Raw genomic sequence first — 19735 nt, forward strand, 5'->3', positions numbered from 1 at the left:
GGGGGCGGGCGCGCGCCAACCTCTGCTTTCCACCGGCACCACGCAGGGTGCCAGCCTCTCCCGCCTTGACGCCACCCTGATGCCACCCTGGCACAGGAAACAGCGAGTGCTTCCGACCCGGAGACAACGCCTAAGGCAGACGCCGCTCCACACGCGGGCTTCTCAAATAACAGCCCACGACGCGCCGCCATGCACAGCGGGGACGCGGCACTCACACGACCCGCCCTGCCCACGCCCGCGGAGGAGTGAGGGCAACGCGGGCATCGGCGTTAGCGCGGACAGGTACTGACGGGACCAGACACGCTGGCCGCGGCCCGGCCCTCAATGGTGTACACAAGGTCGCACACAGCTGTCCTCAGGGCTCCCAGGCGGCGCTGGGCCCGAATCGGGCTGGGGAGCCTGGGCTCTGACCCGTCGTCGAAACTTAAGACACAAACCAGGGATTATTACGTGAAAGTGTCTGGGTTTTTAAATAATGATACAAATTTTGTGTGTGTGTGTGTGTCTTTTTTGAGACAGGGTCTCGCTACGCAGTTCAGGCTGGCCTATGAGCTCATTTTGTGGCCCAGGCTGGTCTCGCACTCACATCGATCCTCCTGCCTCAGCCTCCCGAGTGCTGGGATGACAGGTGTTCACCACCACACCCGGCAATGATACAATTTTTTAAAAGAACTTTCAATGCTGTATAGCTGTCTGCGACTTCTGGCGTAGACCATTGACACGAGAACGATTACAGGCTGCAGAGCTTGACGCTGGCTTGCCATCAGGGAAGGCTTTCCGAAGGAGGCCAACTTGGAGGGGGCCTCGAGAGCCAGACAGGGTTAACAGGCTGGGAAGTGGGCAGGCCCCCTTCGGGAGCAGCGGGCTGAGCGAAGAGCCCGAGCAGCGAGCTTAGAAACGTGCTCCACCCCTCAGCTCTGGCAGGGGGATGAGCGCGCACGGCCCAGGGAGACGAGACGGAGGGACCTGGCGACAGGGCTGAGGCGTGAGACGGCTCCAAGGCGGAGAGGGACGCGGGAGAACAAGAGCTGGCGGGGGGCGCTGCGTGAGGGCAGGGAGTCAGAGTGAGGGCCTTGGAGGGGAGGAGCGGAGGCAGCCAGGTCGGCGCAGGGCAGGGCTCGGAAACGCCGTCCCACAAGAACAGACTGAGTGAGATGAGGAAAAAATGTCAGCAGGAAAGGTGACCTAGGCCACGAGAAATAGCAGGTTCTGGCCAGAGGCCCCTGGTCCTCCGGGAACGGTAGTGGGCAAGGGCGGAACGGGCGTGGGCAGCAGGCTGCCAACGGTGGGAAGGCCGTGGCGGTGCCAGGAGGGAGGGAGCCATCCACACAGCCTGCTGACACCGAAGGAGAGGAGGCTGGACAGGCCGCGGGGGCAGGGTGCGTGGAGGGCGGGGCGGTGAATTCCAGCTCGGGGCAGGGGCGGCCGCAGGAACCGGAGGCACGCTCCAGCTCCCTGTTCCATCCTGAGCGCCTCCCTGCCCACAGGGCCTGCGACCGTATCTCTCCAGGGAGAACAGCCATGGGAAACATGTAAGCAGGCCTGTCAGAAACCTTATCAGCCCCGTCTTCCCAGACTGGAGGCCACCGAAGACTACGATAACAAGGGCTACCTTTTGCCGCACGCAGGGCCCAACCCACAGCGAGTGTCTGTCTTAGTGCTCTGAACTCGCCCTGGAAGGCCGACCGTCTGCTACTGTGACTCCACATCATTAAACAGGAGCTAGGAGATGAGACAGTTCGGGAAGCGAGCGCAGCTCGTCCTGGGAGGAACAGCAGAGCGATGAGACGCGCTGAACCTGATGCTGCTGCAGACCTGACTACGGAGTCGGCGAGGGAGCAACACAGAATCCCTCATGATCCACTTTCAGGCACCAAGCCAGAACCTGTTACCCTCCCAAAATGTACGCGAGAAGACGGGGCATTCTTAAGCATGTCGGTGTGTGCGCTCAGCCACCCACCCTCAGGCACGGTCACGTGGTCAGCACACTGGGCTCCTGGTCCGGCCCCCTTTCAGCTCAAAGTCAACGGTTCCCCAGGGGCCCTAAGCTCTACATGACAAGGGCAGGCCATGAGCAACGCACAGCTGGCCCCTGGCAGAGGTTGGGGCCTGCATCCAGATTCAATCAACCGCCCATCAAAAATATTTAGAAAAATCCCCCCCTCCAAGTTCCCTGTACTGCCAGAGATTTAGCGCAGGCCGGGGATTTAGCTCAATGGCACAGCACCTGCCTGGCAAACAAGAGGTCCTGAGTTTGGTTTCTGGTACCTTCTCACACAAAAAAATTCACTGTACTGAACATATACAGACTGTATGTGCTTGTCATTATCCCCTAAACAACACAGTGTATAACAAACTATGTAGCACTTATGTTGTACAACATTATACATAGTCCAGAGAGAACCTAAAGTATGGAAGAACATGCGCACAACACAAACGTGTGCAGGATCTATGCAGATACATACAGGCTATATGCAGATATATGTGTTAAATGCAAATGTGTGGTATCTATGTAAATATGTGGTTATATGCAAATACCACACTACTCTGCATAAAGGACTTGAGCAGTCCCAGACTTTGGCACCCACAGGGGGTCCTGGAACCAAGAGATGCTAAGCAACGACTGATACACTACTATATCCAAAGATGACAAAGCAATTTCTTCCTCAGTAACTTCCGTTGATGTCTGCTTGATAAACACCCACTGATAAATCGGAGAGAAACAGAACCAAAAGCTTTCAGGAAGAGGAAAACTTTAAATGTCCCACTTTAAACACCAGGGGCAAGTTCAATCTGTGGGTCAAGTCTGCCGTGTGCTTGGAGACAGTGAGCACCGAGCACTGTGAGAACAGGAGCCTTCCACTAAGACGGGGAAGGGCCTGAAAGTAGCAGCCTCAGCCTTGCAACTCAGTAACGACTATGAAGGGGCCGGGATGTTACACCAAGATGGCTTGTAACATTCTCTTAAGTTTTGAAACACTTGCTCTGGAATGGATGCTCTCAGAGTCACAGGGCAAGCTTCAGCCCTGTGGAACAAGTAATCGATTTAGAAAAGGACATTAAATGCTAAAAATTTTTCAGGTCCATAAAAGAGAAAAAAACCCACACACAAATCCCCTGGGGCCAGTTTTCCCTTCAACGGAAGGTTTCAGAAGAACCGCAGCTGTCCCATTAGTGGGTTAATTCGGATTTGGAAGAAGTTAGAGCGCAGCAAGAGCCGGAATGGCTGGGGAGTAGCACCCTTGCAGGCGGAGGCGGTCCCCAGGAAACGCATGCACGAGTCGGGAGTCAGCGGAGAGAAAGAAAGAGGCAGAGGGGGCGGAGGAGGAGGTGGAATCGGCCAACACACAGGTTACATTACCTTGATGGGCTCGCATTTCGGGAAGGGCCTTTTCTAAGACTGCTAATGCTTTTCTATGGTAATCTGCTTGGGCTTCTAATAACTGAGAACAGACCCACATTCAAAAACAAAAGTAACGTTAGCATCAGAGGGACACACATACAACGGCTGAGCAAAACTAAAGATGAACAATTTTGCAAAACTAAAACGACTCCATTTTTCACAATGCGCTAACTCCCTGTCACGGGAAGGCGCTCACCGTAACAAAGAACTTGCCGTACTCTCCTTCTTTGGCCATGAAGTTGTACATGTCTGCCGCGAGCTGATCCTGGGGAGTGGGAGAGGAGACTATTAAAAACGAAAGAAAAACGCATCTTCTTAGATCAAAAATGATGGACAGCCACAGATGAAGTGTCTATCAACCGAAAAGCCAGGCGTGCGGGCGGGTGCCTGTCATCCCAGCACGGAGCGGCTGACGCAGGAGGAGGACCGCAAGCGCAGACCCCGCTTGGGCAAAGTAGGGACTTAGCAAGTTAGGGATTTACCCTGGTTAAAGTAAATTAAGTACCTCTTTTCTCAAAATTAAACATAAGGAACTGTTCCTTGTAACAACCACTGGTGAAATCCTACCATCCTGATTAATGAAACTTTTCTAATGTTTTTTAAATTGCTTTTTATTCTCTTTAATGGTTTGATCAATCTTGCATTCTTACACCTGGTAATCTCAGCAACTTCACTGAAGGTAACAGTATGTAATATAACAACCACTGTTCATTTCCTATCTTGTATTGAAATTCTGTATTTTTATTTTTGTGCTTTGTTTCTGTGTTTTGTTCTTTTCTCTTTCAAAGAACCTTTAAAAAAATTTTTTTAAGTATTAAAGGCATGGAGCTGGGGAATACAGCTCAGTGGCACAAGTGCCTGCCTGGCCAGCACAAGGTCCTGAGTTTGACTCCCAGCACCAAAAAACAAAACAGCTTCTCAAGTATTAAAGGCATGACTCCTATAAGTTCAGTTTTAATTTCTACATAATATGTCATTTTAAACAGTTCACTCTGCTTAACAGATGAAGATTTACTCTTCTGAAGAGGGAATTATACAGCATGACCTGAAAACACTAAAATATAACATTCCTTAACACCATTTAGTAGAACAGACAAGTTTTGGAAGATGTAAGAGCGAAAAAGTATCTGTCAATTAGCCTAAGGTGTTAACCAAAGACTTGTGTCTTTATATAAATAACATAAATAACATTGAGAATAAATACCAAACTACACAGATGCATTAAAAATTCTATCATTTAACCATCGCATTAATCTAAAATTTAATTCATGAGATAAATTATTTCTTCCAAGTTACAAACGAATTTTCCTAGAACATTTAAAAAACTCCGTCACTATATGTTCACTAAATTACTATACATTAAATCTTGTAATCTTATTTAGAAAACCTCTCCTACTCATCTATTTTTGTATCTACTGCGCACTGTTTTCACGGTTGAAACTTTTGTTATGGGATTTTTTTCTCTACCTCTTTCAAATAAACTTAACCAAGATTTTAAAATAGCCTCAAATCTTTATTATTCTAGATGTAAGAGGTATTAGAACTCATCCCTAAAAATACTTTTTCTACATAAGTTTTATTTTGATTATAATATAGCACTGGAAAAGAAAGCATATAGAAACTGCTTTTTATATCATTCAGAATCTGGTAGGAATTATAGAAAACATGATCTGCAACACTTGTCTCATTTGCAAAAATTAAACGCTGACAAATACACACATTTCCTAGGGAGCGCTCATACCTTGCACTGCTCTACTTTATTTCCAGCTTCATCCATCTCTTCCTTTAGGGTATCTATTTTTGACGGAAGCCCCTGGAAGTTGGCGCCTGAAGACTTGTGTGCTTGGTTCCACCTGCAAAAGCAAGGGGTGGCAAGGGCTGTGGCTACAGCTAGCTCAGCGGCACAAGCGCCTGCCTGGCAAGCACAAGGTCCTGAGTTCGATTCCTGGTACCAAGAGGAAGAAACAAGGGCGGGGCAGCCAGCCTCTGAGCACGACTGGACAAACCCAACTTCAAGGAGTCGGGTCCAAAGGGCGGGGACAGAGCCTGCCCCAGCACGGGCTCTACCCGGGAAAGAGGTTCAGCACCCAGGACAGCTGCTTGAGCGCATTCTCCACGCAGCGGGTACACGCCGACGTCAGCTTCCCACCAACGCAGGACCCTCCCAGCGCTGGGGAGAGCATCCGGCCGCATACGGACCCCACTGCTAAAAAGCTGTCCACGCAGCCCCTCTCCTCACGTGCCCAGTGAGACTTCCTGCTCTCCTGCACTGTTCCCATGCCTGGGCAGACAGGTCCTGCTCTTAAGGACCCCTACCCAGGCATCCTCTACATCTGCGACCTATGGTTATTTTTAGCAGGTAAAAGCCAAACTTCAAAATGTACCCTATGAAAGCAATTACAAAAATTGTTCATAGGGAGATAGGTGGAATAATCTATAAGGGTTTTTCTGGCATTTAAATGTGCTTTGGCCTCCTGTTTGATATGGATGGATCTGGGTTGTGAAACATTCTAACACTTCACATTTAAGCACAGATTATGAAGATGCAGCATGAAGCACATCAGCAACCAATCGACTTCTCAGACGGCTACATGGCCTGCAAACACCCACTTCTGTGCATTTCCCGTGCCCGCTGTGACACACACACTTCAGCAAGGACAGCAGAGCAACACGGGCAATGCTATTTCCGCTATGCGTGGACTTCAGTCTCACAGGCTCCACCTTCCAGAGGCTCCACCTTCACCAGCGAAGTGACCCAGTTAATGACAACCTGTGTCTCACTCGCATCTGTAATGATGACCACAGTCTGGCTTGAACTGGCAGAGACAGAACACGTGTGTGTGTATGCACAACGGGTCCTTACCTAGTATTTTGTACAGGGAGAAGCTATAGGGTTAAATCTAAAGAAAAAATATTCAACTGCTTCAGTTTTTTTTCCAATACCTACTTTGGTTAATTAAGCAAGTCAGACCATAAACACAATCAGTATCAAAATCTTCTATTAGGGGCTACATGTACTCAACTTATAAAATCCCTTGCAGCTAAACATCTGTAATATTGCTTGACCAAACCCAGTGTAGGAGTCCTCACAGGCTTTAATCACTAGAACATTCTCTTCAGTAAAAAGTGGTGTAAGGTGTGATCCACATCCTCTGGTCTGGCAGCGCTACACAGGATGCTAACCACACATATACATATGACAAGGACACAGACACTGCTGTCAGAATCCCAGCTCTGCCACTTATGGCCTCTAAGGCACAAAGCAGGCCTTACAGATGATACATGCAGGTCCTCCTTTATCTGTAAAGCGAGTTTCTTCTCAAAAGCAAGGGATGCTATGTATTAGCCCCAACCCAGTCCCTCTGCCACTAGAACTGAGGGTCCTCTGCCTTTAGCATCCAGCACATCTGACACAACTGTCTGTGAAGACAGAGCTAAACGAATGGGCAGAGACTGTTGGGAGAAGTGAGGTGCCGTAAGTGTACGTAGATCAGTATCTGGCGAATGTCCAAGTGACACCCTTACTTAGGAACTGCCTTCATCGTTCTCACCGTGCGTGCGTGCCTAGATGGACCTTTTATTGTCACATTTCTCAAGCCAGGACACAGCAACTGATTGGTACATCTGATGGGCTGGGGCTTTTCTTCTCAAATAAACGGATACTGAGTGAGTGACACATCTAACACCTGACAGCAAGTGAGAGACAAGAAAGTGCAGTACTGTTACAGCCACTTCCTAATCTTGATCAAAGCAGCCAACACAGAGAGCTCCAGCAACGGCAGCTACCTCGCCACACAGTGGCCGAACAGAAGTCGTCGCATCCCCTTCACAGAGCGGCAGTGAGCTCTGAGACGATCCACAGAAGCGGAGCCGGCAAAACCGCCTGCTTTTGTGAGTGAAGTTTTACTGGGGCACAGACGCGCTACTCACTTCCGCACGGTCCGCACCGGCCTCCAACTCCCTCCCCCGCCTCCTCTCGCCACCCAGGCCTCAGGCGGGTGCACGCAGTCCACACTGCGGTAAAGCCTCAGCCCCCTGGGGCTGCTTTCACCGCCGGAGTGTGTAACCGGAGCTCACGGTTACCACAGCGGCACCTGGGCTGCAGGGTCAGACGTGTACTCTCTGGCCCTTTGCAGAAATGTGTCGCCCCCTGAGGGTGGAGGACGAGAAAGGCCGAGTCTGTGGGTGCTCGCTTCCGTTTTCAACCCTTTCCACCCGCGACGAAAAGCACGTTAAGTCACGTTAAGTCACCGATTCAAAGTCCTCTAAGGACAGAGCGGGGGTGGCAGTCCCGTCCCGGATCCCTCCGGCTCCACTGCAGACGAGAAGCCCACAGGCCAGCAGCCTGCGCACCGGGGACAAGAGTCACACAAGCCCTGCCCGCGTGAGCCCAGCACTGCTTGACTGGGGAGGGACATCACAGGTGCGTCAGGTGTGTGGGGTGTGAGATGGGGCAGGCACAGCATCACACATCTGTCCCTGCGCTCTTAGAATTGGTGAGCCCATCCTCTCTCCTGTTATTTACTCCGTTTTCTTTCTTTTTTTGTTGTGTCCTTTTACTACCGGCTCACTGAAGAGGCACTGTCCTAACACTCCCACTGCCAAGCTGGAGAGGAAGCGGCCTGAGGCAGGGCAGACGGGCTGTGACTCGGTCAGCAGGGCCAAAGCATGAACTTGTGACAGCACCCACTCCGGGCCCTCGGCTGTCCTCCTCGCGTCTGTGGCGGGCACACCCCGTGACGCACTACCGGCTCTGCGGACAGCTCTACCTTACCTAGCTCTGACCGAATCCCAATCCAGCACCAATCTGGCAAGCTGCTTCCTCTGCTTCTGGATGTTGGGAATCTCCACCTAGAAGGAAGAATATACCAATGGGATGTATGTTGGGGTTTCAGTTTAACGCTTTAAAGTATTTACAAATTTTTTCCTTAGGCAAAAATCTTCCATCAAGTTCTTTCCTGTATTTCCAAAGAAAGAATGTGCGCTAAAGGCACTGATTATTAAAATCTCGGGCACAGAGGAACCGTTCGCCAGGCAGCCCGGGCCAGGCTCAGCCCCTGTGCCGCCCAGGCGGGCACCCACCTCCGCTATGCTGTAGAGCGGGTCCACAATCTCCTTCTCAACCACGACTTCATGCTGAGAGAGCTCCAGAGCCAGCTGATTCTCGGCATCTCCGCACGTCTCCAGCATCTTCCTTTAAAAACAAGACCCCCACATCAATGCGCGCCCGTTAAACAGGCTCTAGACTCTTCTGTGGTTGCCGCTCTGCTTGCCATGACAGGGACACAGTACAGCACTGCCCAACAGAGCCGTCCAACTGTTACACGATGCGCACAGTTAGCACCTTAAATTTGAGTCAGCAGATCTGTGCTGTAAAATGCAGACGATTCTTTCCGACGTGGACTTAGGGAAGTGTAACTGGTGAGGTGAGCTCCCAACCTACTCATGGGTTAGGTTCCCGTGTCGGGTGAAAACTCGGTGTTCTCGAATACCCCGGAAATCTCTGAGAACACACGGAGGCCGTGGCATGTTCTTTTATGAATGCTGGTGAGTCCCGCCTCGGGGGTGTTCACACGGAAACCGGCGCTCTTGTGCAGGTGGGGTAACTGGCTACCATTTAGGGCCATTTTGCATGAACATCCTGCCGCCTGATCGCAGCTGGTGGCACACGAGCACACGCTCCAGTGAGGTCATTCCACGGTCTCGGGTCCTCTCTCCCCTTCCCTTTCGGCCCTGACCCTCCAGGGATCTGCGCAGCTCACCTGGCATTAGGGGGTGGGTGATGACAGGCGGCCGCAGTTAAGCTGCCCAAGTTTGAATAGAGGCTTCACTGTCCCACAGCTGGGTGGTCTCGGGCAACTTTTTGCCCTGTCTGGCCAACACCCTCATCTGCCAGGCGGAAGCATTCACCCGCCCCGCTTCCTAGGCGGGCTTGAGGGTGAGGGCAGTTACTTGGAAAGCACGGCACAGGGCTGGCCGCAGCACCGGCCTGGGGTGAGGACAGCGCGCAGCCTGAGAAGCACGGAAGTGCAGGGAACGGGGCGTCAGTGCGCGGCACACCAGCCGCTCCCCCAGGGCCCGGGCCCCGCCCTCAATACGGGCGCCTGGACAGCACAAGGCGGGTGGTGCGCGGGGGAGGAGAGCATTCACCTCCAGAGAGCAACATAAAGACGCAGATCCTGGGGAATAGGGTGAGCAGCCCAAAAGCCACGCCCAGCTGGGAAGCAGGCAGGATTAAGGGACACCAGTCACTGGGTAAGCAGCGAGGAGGACAGGTAAACCTTCCCTCGAACAACGAAAACTGCTTTCTCTTCAGCCTTTTAAAAAATTATTTAAACAATTCATGCCCATTTTCATTTTTGTTTCAAGACCGGGTCTTGCTTATATATTCCAGGTTAACCTCAGATCACTATGTAGCCCAGGCTGGCCTCAAACTTGCAGTTGAGCCTCTGGCCTCAGCCTCCCAAGTGCTGATTATGGGCGTACGCTACCACACTTGGCTCAACTTGCCTACTGCAAAAAAGAAAAACCCCACAGTGGGGTGCACTGGAGAATAAAGAGAGGATAGTTAACAAGTATAAGGCCACAGCTGCATAAGAGGAGGGACTCCTAAGCCCCACAGTTCAGCAGGAGAGCAATTAGTTACATGTTTCAAATGGCTAAAAGGGTTCTGAATGTTCACAAGACATGTCAAGGAGAGCTGTCTGAGCTGACAGATACGCCAATTACCCTGACATAACCCACATGCACTGCACTACCGTACCCCCAAAATAGGTACAGTTAGGTGTCAATTATAAAATACAGTTTGACAAGTCAATTAAAAATTTTAAGTTAAAACAAGTAATTCAGAAACTACATTCCTCTGAGACAGCCACCACCACTGTTTTGATGATCACCCTTAGGGGTAAGAAGGACTTGTCAGGGTATACACCTGAGTCACACCAGAGTGGAGGAAGACCAAGTTCCTCACACCCACGCTCGGGGGAATATGCACCGCCATGATCCAGCACTCTCGTCAGTGGCGCGCTCTGCCTCCTTCCAGCCTGCCTCCTGCTAAAGGGAAGACTCCCCAGTAAAGCAGCAGTTGTGACCTGCATTCCTCCACAAGGTCAGGCTTCTATCTAGGCAGACGGGCCATGCCATCATGCTGGAAGCCCCTCTGGTCCCACTGGGGCTCCTGTGCACCAGCCCTTAGGACCAACTTACCCCAGGAGAGATTCTTCCAGCTGAGTTGAGGCTTCTTGCATATTCTGAGCAAGTGCTGTCAGGGGGAGTTTTTTCTGGAAGGGAAAAAGACACTGGTTTTGGTTTTCTTTTTCATTTTCATTACTGTCTGACCCTTTCTCCACGATCTTCACTGATCTCTCCCTCCAGGCAAACTGTGCAGAAAAGGGAGGCCTGGTTCTGGTTCCGTTTCTAATCTCGCAAGAACCATGGTGTGACTTCATCTCCAGGTCTCAGCTGGGGCTGCTGACTAAAGGGGACATTTAATATCAAGTACCTAGCGCATCGTATGTACTTGGGAAACATGAGCTGCTATTTCTGTTGTTCCTGCTGTCACTGTTACTAATTAATCGAGCACATATGGTTTATGGGCCACTTCTCTGAAGTGCCTGTGACAGATGTTTTGGTGCTTGGAATTTTTTGGACTTTGCGGTACCTGCACAGACTTCACCAGCAGAAGATCCCTTAAAACTGAAATCTTCAGTGCTCCAAACCTGAATGCTCTGAGTCATGGCATTAGCACCAGCACAGGTTTGGAGACTGAGATGCTCAGCCTGTACTGTGTTCCGGGCACACAGCTGGCTCTCTGAGCGACTCACAGGTAAACGCAGTCAAGGACTTGATTTCAAAAATGCTTTTGCTAGGACAAGCTTTTTTTTTTAAACAGTGAGACAGGGCCTCACTGTGTAGTCCAGGCTGACCTCATGGACCTGAACTCATTATGCAGCTCAGGGTGACCTTGAACTCGGGGATTTCCCCTGCCACACCCCCTGAATGCCAGGATTACACGTGTGTACCCCATACCCAGTTTTTAGACCATTCTTAAATGGGGTCTTCACTTGGCTGTAATCATAAAATTTAGCTTTAAATATCTAAAAATACCTTGTTAAACATCCAAAAAAATTTGTCTAAAGTTAAGTATAAACCACATCATTTTCCTATCTGAGATCTATTTTTTTAGCCAGCAATGACCACAGGATCACTTCACAGTCAAAGAACTCAAACTCCAGTGAGTGGCCAGGTCCTCCAGAGAGGGGCAGGAGGGCAGGACTCTGTCCTGATGGCCTGAGCCCCAACTTGGCATCTTTTCACACGGCTGGATGGCTCAGAATGAGTAGAGGTGGACTAAAAAAGTAACAAGCGAGCTGGTTGTAACCAGCTGACAAAAGACGCCTTCACTCCTGCAGCTCCTCATGCAGTCTGGCCTTCCCAGCAGAAAGGGCTCTGGTGTCAAGTACACGGTCTTCCCTGGCCTGTCACTCCGAAGAGCTCCCCCGACACACCTGTGCCTGGACTGTGCCAGAGACGACCTCTCTGCAAGGCGTCCTAGGGGCTGCTAACACTGGTGGCTCCCGAGGAGGGTGCGGGGTGCCTGGGGAGCAGGGCTGGGAGAGACTCCGTTTTGTCTTCTATATTTTGAGTATGTCATTATAAGACCAATGCAAAGAATAAAATAACCAATCTGGCCCTCCCTCGGAGGCGTTTTCGAGTAGCGCGCTCCTTCTCGCCTATAAAGAGGCTGCCAGCGGCTGCCACACTTCTAGACAGGAAGGCAGGAGCCACAGGCCGATCCCCGCATTTCAATCGCAGCGAGCCTCGGTTCAGATTTAATTCTCCCACGCGTCTGGCAGCAACCGAGCTGCGAGCACAGCACGGGTACGTGTGCAGTTCGGCCGCAGCCAGAACCACGGAAGACTGAGTTCGTGAACCAAGGCACCACGGCACGCCGACCTCCAAAGGAAGGGGAACCGTGAGACGAGCGCAGCCAGCGAGAGAGAGACTCGAGCAACCTGGAAGTCTGCGTCTGGTGGGGGAAATCGGTCTACTCTGACAGGGTCGATCGAGACCCCAGATGCAGACAGCCTTCTGGTTCCCACGTCCTGCTCCCGAAGCCAGTCCTCTCCTGGCGACACACGAGGGGATTCTGCTGAGCGCACACGCGCACTGGTGAGGCGCGGCCCACCGACAACAAGCTCCATGAGAGGCCGCACGCTCCCAGAGCTGACCAGCTCTTCTTTCGTCAGGGATGAACTTCCGAGGTCTTGATTTGTGACTCCACGCCCACTACACAAGAGAGGTAATCCGAGCTCCTGAAGGGCCCACGACGTACGCTCTGCCACGCGGTGCAGGCTCAAGCCCAGAAGGCCCCCGGCTCCCTCTCTCCGCTCCAGTCCCTGCCCTCCGGGGAGCTCGTGGCGCACGTGTCACGCGTCCTGCAGTCCTGGGGGCTGCTGTGACTCTCACTACACGACCTCGCCTGGCTATCTGCCTTCTCCCAGCACCGTCATGGCAACTCTTCCTCCCTCTCCTCAGAGCCCTGTCTTTAGCACTCCGGATTGATGTTGGAAAAGGAAAAAGCACGCGTGAGGTTTTAGAAGCAAGGACCCAACCACCTGTGCTCCTGCTGCGTGAAATATTCCCATCACGGCCACTAATTCCCTTCCTTCACAGCGCAGCGGTGGCCGCCTCCAGGAAGCCTCCCTGACTACCTCTCTCCCTGCCGCGGACTCTGCTCCGGCTCTTCCATACTCTCCTGTGCGGGGTTTATGTACGCTGTTGTTTTACTGACCACCTGCCCAAAGCTCCTTCACCAGCCATGAACACTGACACTTTGTTTTGTGTCTCTAGCACTCATACACGGTACAGGTGCTTGACAAGTTATTTTTGCAGTGAGCATGTTAAAGCAGAGGTCAGCCCATCACCAGGACGTGGCTGCGTGACGGACAGTGACCTGCATGGGCCCGGGGTGCAGTGGCGGCTGGACTACAGTGTGGCCTAGAGTGGGGCTGAGAGGCACAGCACAGGGAAGCGGGTGAGGCAGAACTGGATCAGACTACAAAGGTGAAGTAATGCGAAAGGCTGGGACTTTGCCCCGGGCAGTGGAACCAGCCTGGCCCCTCAGAGGCAGTACCAGGCCATTTCGGGGACTTCCCTGTGTGGGACTAATTCAGCAGGTGTGACAGAACATCAGCATCTTGGCTCCCAGCCCTCAAATCCCAGAAGCGTCTCCAGCCCCAGTGGCAATGCAAACTGTCTCTGCACTTCCAAATATCCCCAGGAAGCAATTCTGGTCCCTGTTAAAAACCACCGAAGTTTTTCTCTACGTTGTTTGAGGGTTTTGTCTGCTTTGGTTTTTTAGGCAGGAGGATGACGGGCCTGATCTGTACTTCCGGCCACGGACTCTGGTATGGGGCCGAGGACAGATGGGGAAGGGGAAACCAGGGGCACGAAGTTAAAGCTCGAGAGGGGACTCCAGCAGTCCCCATGGGAGCTAATCCAGTCCTTCGTCAAGGCAAGTGGCAGAGACAGCAGAGATGACAAATTTGTTTACAGAGAGGATCACAGGACTTGCTAGTCGGGCAGCTGGGGGAGGGCGGGGAATAAAGTAAAAGAAGACGAGATAACCCATAGCTGCTTTTTTGGTTTTTTTCTAGTACTGGGAATCAAACTCACAACCTTGCGCTTGCCAGGCAGGCACTGTGCTGCTGAGCTAAATCCCCAGCCCCCAACCCATAGCTTCTTGTCTGCATAAAAGGGGGGGCAAAATTCCGGAGTGTCAACACAAGAGGAAGAGCTGCTCCCAGATGCCGAGGTGGACTTCTGAGGCAGGGATGTTTCTGTGATGGAGACGGTTTCAGAGTCACGGGCATAAACGTGTTAGAAGCCAGAGGAGAAGAGTGGGCGTGGCTTAGAGAAATGGGGAGGCCAGAACCTGCGGGACAACAGTCCCCGGGCAGGCAGAAGGGCGGCGGGTGCAGCTCGGTGCAGCACTAGCCTAGCACGCGCACACCCCGGGTCCTATACGTGGTACCACTTCCAAAACAGAAGCAGAGCAGAAGCCCAGGCAAGGCGGTGAGAAAACGTGGTGGGGGCGGAGTCGGGGGGGCTGCTCTGGTGCTTAGGGGTTGAGTCAGCAGCGAGCATTCCTGGAACCGTGGGCGCATGCAAATGTCTACTCGGGATACACACGACTGCAGACTCCTACTAAATACTGTGCAAGGAGGGGTAACCCCGTCGGCAAGGTGCCCTACAAACGCCGGTAGGAAATACAGCATGCACGTTACTTCTGAGACCTGTGGTAACAAGCACAACACGGCAAACCCTGGCCTCCCAGCGTGCCCCTGAGATCGTCACCCTAACGTGGCCGCTCAGGCAGAGCACACACTCTGAGCTGGGGCGTACAGAGGCAAACACAGCTGCCTAGTGCGCAGTGTCCTACTGGTGGCCCCTGGGCACAAGCGTGCCCAGCAGTGGACCCGACGGCCCTCCCGGAGTCCATCCCTCCTCTCTAGAACAGCATCCTGACTTCTGAGGCGCCCGCCCCAGCCTCAGGAGAGCCCTTGAGCCGAGACCGGAAAACAACCCATGCTCGAGGGCTGGGCCCAACCAGTTTAAGCCTGCCAGGGCATCCCACGCCCTCACCCCGCCCATGGTACCAAGGATGGAACGGGCACCTTCCCGGATGGGGTCTGCGTCGTGACACAGACTGATGCCATGGGAAGGGATTCCGTCTGCTACAGCGTTTTTCTCACCGCAGTAAGAAAAACACCAGAAGAGAGGCTCTACCCTGGGGGACACAGGGTAGCACGAAGTCCACGGACACCGACCGTGGCCAAACAAGGCACAGGCGCCTGTCTATGGACAAAGCAGACACAAAGGCACAAGGGAGAAAAGGAATGCAAAGTAGACCAAGCTTTACCTCGGGGCATTCCACTCCCCACACTTTTCAGCAGCCGAGTCCATAAATTACTTCTCCTTCCTAAGTCAGTTTAGAAGAGGCTTTCGGACTTTTGCCAAAGGATTCCTAACTGACATATTCATTCTCTCCTTAATGATTCATTGTTCACCAGGTCTTTAAAGGCACCCGGAGAAGATCAGGTGAGCAGGGCTCTCGGCCCAGCAAGGTCTTAAGCAGGAAACACTTGCGGTCAGGAACTGTCCGTCATAGCATGCGCAGGGACAGAGGCACTGACCCGAAGTCCGACTGTTGATGCTGCTTGGGAGAAGCCACCCAGCCAAGAGGGCGAGCAGCCTCCGAGCGCAGGGGAGGGGCCGCGTCCGCGTCCGATACTCACGTGTCTCCTCTCCGCGTCGGTGCCGTGCTGGCCCTGGAAGCACGCGATCAGACGCTTGTGGGAATGGTGGCACACTGACCGGACCGCATCCAGGCGCCGCTCGATCTGTCCAGGCCAAGACAAAGAGCCATTTGTAGGGCTAAGGACAAACCTAGGCTCTTCTATATGCGCTGTTGTCATGCAGGTGCGAAAAGTTTTCCACGGTTTAACTTTTACCTCTTGGGTGTAGACGGGAATGGGCCCCGTTCACCTACAGCAGGGGCTCACGTTACTGACACTGGGTGGGGTGATCCGGGCAGGAGGGGTGTCCTGGGCACGGTGTTCAGCAGCATCTCCGGCCCTGCCCGCTAGATACCAGCAGTACCCCCCACTATCCAAGCTGGCACAACCAAACTGACTCTGGTCGTTGTCGGGGATCCCCAAGAAGGCAGAATCGCCCCTGGACGAGAACCACTGCTTTCCCTTCCATCGAGGGTTTTAGCTCTAATTCTCTGGACAGCTGACTCTCTGTGTGAAGGGTAAGGACAAGCTCGACTAACCCTCACCATCAGACTGAGCTCCGCACCATCACTTTACCTGACGCAGCACCAGCAAAGCCCCAGGTCCCACAAAAGCAGAACAAATGGGTGGTCCAGGCCCAGACGCACTGCCAAGCGGGCGAAGCCAGGCAGACACCCAGACGCGCCCCATACCCGGCAGTGGAGTGGACAGGCAACACATCAGGGAGAAGAACCGAAATCGTGCGCCACAATTTCAACTCAAGGTCAATGTTTTTAAAATTGTACTTTATCAGGTTTGCGTGAGCTTCTGTTTGCATTTTTCATATACCTCCAAAACAGGAAAGGATAGGCAGAGCAGAGACGCTGGCTTAGGGACACACACACCGCGAGTGGCTTCCCAAAATACTACTGCTAGGATATGGCTGTTTATGGCAAAAAGAGCTGCTTGTTACAGGAAGGAATGCCGAAAATGTGCGTTCTGATGACTCATGAGGACTGAGAGCAAGCCCTTGGGGACGCTTTCTATTTTAAAGAAAAGTCAACAGAGTCAAGGCAGAGTACATTTTGACCCCCGAATATTTCGCCCCATGAGATATTTTGTGACTCTTGGGCCCATGACACCAGCTTTTCCTCAGATCCAAGCCCAGTGTGCAGGCCTCTGACTGGCCAGCACGGGCACAGCCCGAAGGGATGCCACATCCTCTCCCCTGAACCCTCCAACGGCCAGATTTTAAAGCAGCAGAAACCCACTACACTTTATTTGCCACAAGAACAAAACAAAACTCCTTAATGCTGACCTCAATTTCCACTACGAGGTAAACTCAATGAGGCCGGGAGCCAGGCTGCTTTAGGGGGGTGCCTCAGTTCACGAGCTTAAGTCCTCCCACCATTCTTGCTGCAAACCAAATCGAATTCAATGTTGAATCTAACGACTGAATTCGATTCGGTTCTCATCCCATTCGCTTTGTGAGCAGAATCACGGAAAGAATTCAGGTCGTGAACTTACCTACGTACCACTTGCGTTCACTGATCCACCCAAGGGCCTGGCTCCCTGTCCATCAGGGCATCAACAGACACTTACTATTTGTGAATAGATAGGGTATGAATCTGTTGGGTCCCTACACTGGGTATCAGAAAACTAACTTTGGTTTCCACCCCCGTGGGAACCAAATGGCCTCTGGGAGGTCCCCACAGCCACGCTGAAGGGCAGCCACCGGAAGGGCACTAATGGAGAGCTAAGAAAGGGGAGAACAAAGCAAATCAAGAGGAATCTCACCTCCAGCGCACCAGCAGCGCACATCTCTTGGTGGCAAGAGGACTACCAACCTCTACTCTGCTGCGTCGCTAGGACTTCCCAGGTTTAACGCGCTCATCCACCCACCGCACCCATGCCGTATCCTCCCCGAGGAGGTAAGTAAATCCCTGAGGCACAGAGCGGACCACAGGCTGCAGTGGGGTTCCAACTCGGCAAGCTGGGCACCACAACTGGCACCTTTACCCATGCCTGTCTGCAGTTAGAAAGAGCAGAAACGGGCGTGGGACCCCAAGTGCAGCAGTTACGGCAGACATACGGACTACGAATCCTGATCAGACAATCGGGACTTTCACCCTCCAACAGGCTCCTGGACAGCTGTCCCCTGAGAGTGCCGTGAGGAGACTCCATCCTCCAACTGCCTTCGAGGTCCTCTGGCCGGAAGTGAGGGCGCCCGTGATTGACGGGATAATGCACATCACTCATGGAGAATGGGGAACAAGCCTGTCTCAAAAAGTCAAACCAAGCTAACAGAATAAACCCCAATCTATTATTTAAAAACCCCTTAGTCCTCAACAAATAAATGCTCTTATCAACTGGGACAGAGCTGGCGTGGGGGCACATGCCTGTAACTCTGGCACTCCGGGGGGACTGAGGCAAGAGGATTACACGTTCGAGCCTAGCCTAGGCAATTTAGTGAGACCCTGTCTCAAAAATAGGGCTGTGAGTGTAACCCAGCGTTAGAGCACAGGCTTAGCATGTGCAAAACCTTGGGTTCAATCCCCATACCACAAACAAACAAAATCAATACCAATAAATCCCAAAAACAAAATCAACTGGCCCTTGTACCTACAGGTTCACATATCTGCAGACTTAGCCAACCATGGATCAAAAACACCCCAGAAATGAAACCGCATCTGTACTTATGTACCTTCTTTCCTTGTCATTATTCCCTCAACAACAGAACATTTACCTTGCAGAAAGCGTGGTAAGTAAGCTAAAGATGATGACTACTGCACTCGAAGGATGTGCCTAGGTTGCACTGAAACACCAGCCCGTTTTATGCCACTCGAGTAGCCACGCATTTTGGCGTCTGTGGGATGGAGGGTGGGAGTCCTAGAACCGAGCTGCCCGTGGATAGTGAGGGGGAGAGTCTACCTGCAGATGACCTAATTCAGAAGGCTGTTTTGACATGCTACGGCTCAGCAGTGTTTTTCTAAATCATCGGTCCCTTTCGGACATAGAAAGGGAACAGAGCGTCTCCCAGGAGCCAGACCCTCGGCCCTCAGGGGTCCGCCTGAGCAGACCCTCCATAAGCTACAGAAGGAGACCGCACAGACCGGTACAGAGGCTTGCGCTCCCCGAGCATTCAGCTGCGGGCGGGGTGGTAAAGAGCCCAGTATCCCAGGAGAATCTCTGAGCCCCGAAGTTCCGAAAACCTGCTGCAGGTGGGCTGGGGTGGCCCTGGCCACTGGGAGGAAGGGAAGGGAAGACATCGGGGCTGATGGTCGGAGCATCCTTGGGTCAGATCTGGCTACTGCTGCGGAAAGCCCAAGTCGGTGTAGCGAACCTAAGGCACACGTGCCACAACGGGCCGTTTGTTATCACTGAAAGCTCCGAAAGGTTTGCCATCACTGGCCGAAGCTGTCGGGCCCGGCCAGCCCTCAGTGGGGGTAGCCGCGGTGTGCCAGGGACTGGGGAGTCGCTGCACCAGGAGGGAGCCTGACCCATCAAGGGCACCTTCGCAGCAGTGGGTCAGGCTCAGCCTCCCCAGGACCTGTGACCAGCCACGGGCCAGTGCCCTAACCAGGCACCCGCCCCGAACTCCTGGCTCCTGCGGGCAGGGCTGGCCCCGGCTGGACTGTGCGACACCAGGGTTTCAGAGCCCCTTTCTGTCCCCACACAGCACTGCTCCTCTGTCCTCTTCAAACCGCGCTAGTGAACGGGGTTCCACTCCCGTTCAGGCACACAACACTGCCCTCCAATTTTCAGGTTTTTAAAAAATATTTCTGTGTACTGAGGATGGAATCCAGGGCCTTGAGCACGCAAACACACGTTCTACCCCTGAGCCACATCCACAGCCCTGCATTTTTTTCACTTTGTGTATCTTCTAACAAATCACTTTAAGAAGACTTTATTTTGTTACCTGTAGCAGATCTTCACTGAGGACTTCTGTTTTCTCGGCTCTGTAGGGAGAAAAAAAGTTCAGAATCAGAAATCCGGGGATGAAAAGTAACTCATGAAACTTAAGGAATTCTTAGGCTGGGGTTTAAAACACAGC

At 52.6% G+C, this 19735-nt stretch overlaps 2 protein-coding genes across 6 annotated transcripts in view; both read right to left on the minus strand.

Annotated features, from left to right (window-relative positions):
* The window catches only part of LOC106146722, a gene marked incomplete in the record, with an annotated part of 1745 nt that extends 1187 nt beyond the window's left edge, over window positions 1–558 (minus strand). Inside the window, 1 exon segment of the mRNA XM_013504871.1 lies at window positions 1–558. Coding sequence (XP_013360325.1) covers window positions 1–191 — 191 coding nt within the window.
* Arhgap17 (Rho GTPase activating protein 17) overlaps window positions 1–19640 on the minus strand; it is a gene marked incomplete at its 5' end in the record, with an annotated part of 57729 nt that extends 38089 nt beyond the window's left edge. For all 5 annotated transcript variants that reach the window (XM_013504869.1, XM_013504866.1, XM_013504870.1 and 2 more), the window contains 8 exon segments: window positions 3362–3443; window positions 3600–3668; window positions 5145–5256; window positions 8178–8254; window positions 8486–8597; window positions 10610–10683; window positions 15703–15807; window positions 19601–19640. In XM_013504869.1, coding sequence (XP_013360323.1) covers window positions 3362–3443; window positions 3600–3668; window positions 5145–5256; window positions 8178–8254; window positions 8486–8597; window positions 10610–10683; window positions 15703–15807; window positions 19601–19640 — 671 coding nt within the window.
* Between the last annotated feature and the right edge of the window lie 95 nt (window positions 19641–19735).

This window comes from Chinchilla lanigera, unplaced genomic scaffold, assembly GCF_000276665.1.
Source record: "Chinchilla lanigera isolate Chin_1 unplaced genomic scaffold, ChiLan1.0 scaffold00092, whole genome shotgun sequence".
Taxonomy (NCBI): domain Eukaryota; kingdom Metazoa; phylum Chordata; class Mammalia; order Rodentia; family Chinchillidae; genus Chinchilla; species Chinchilla lanigera.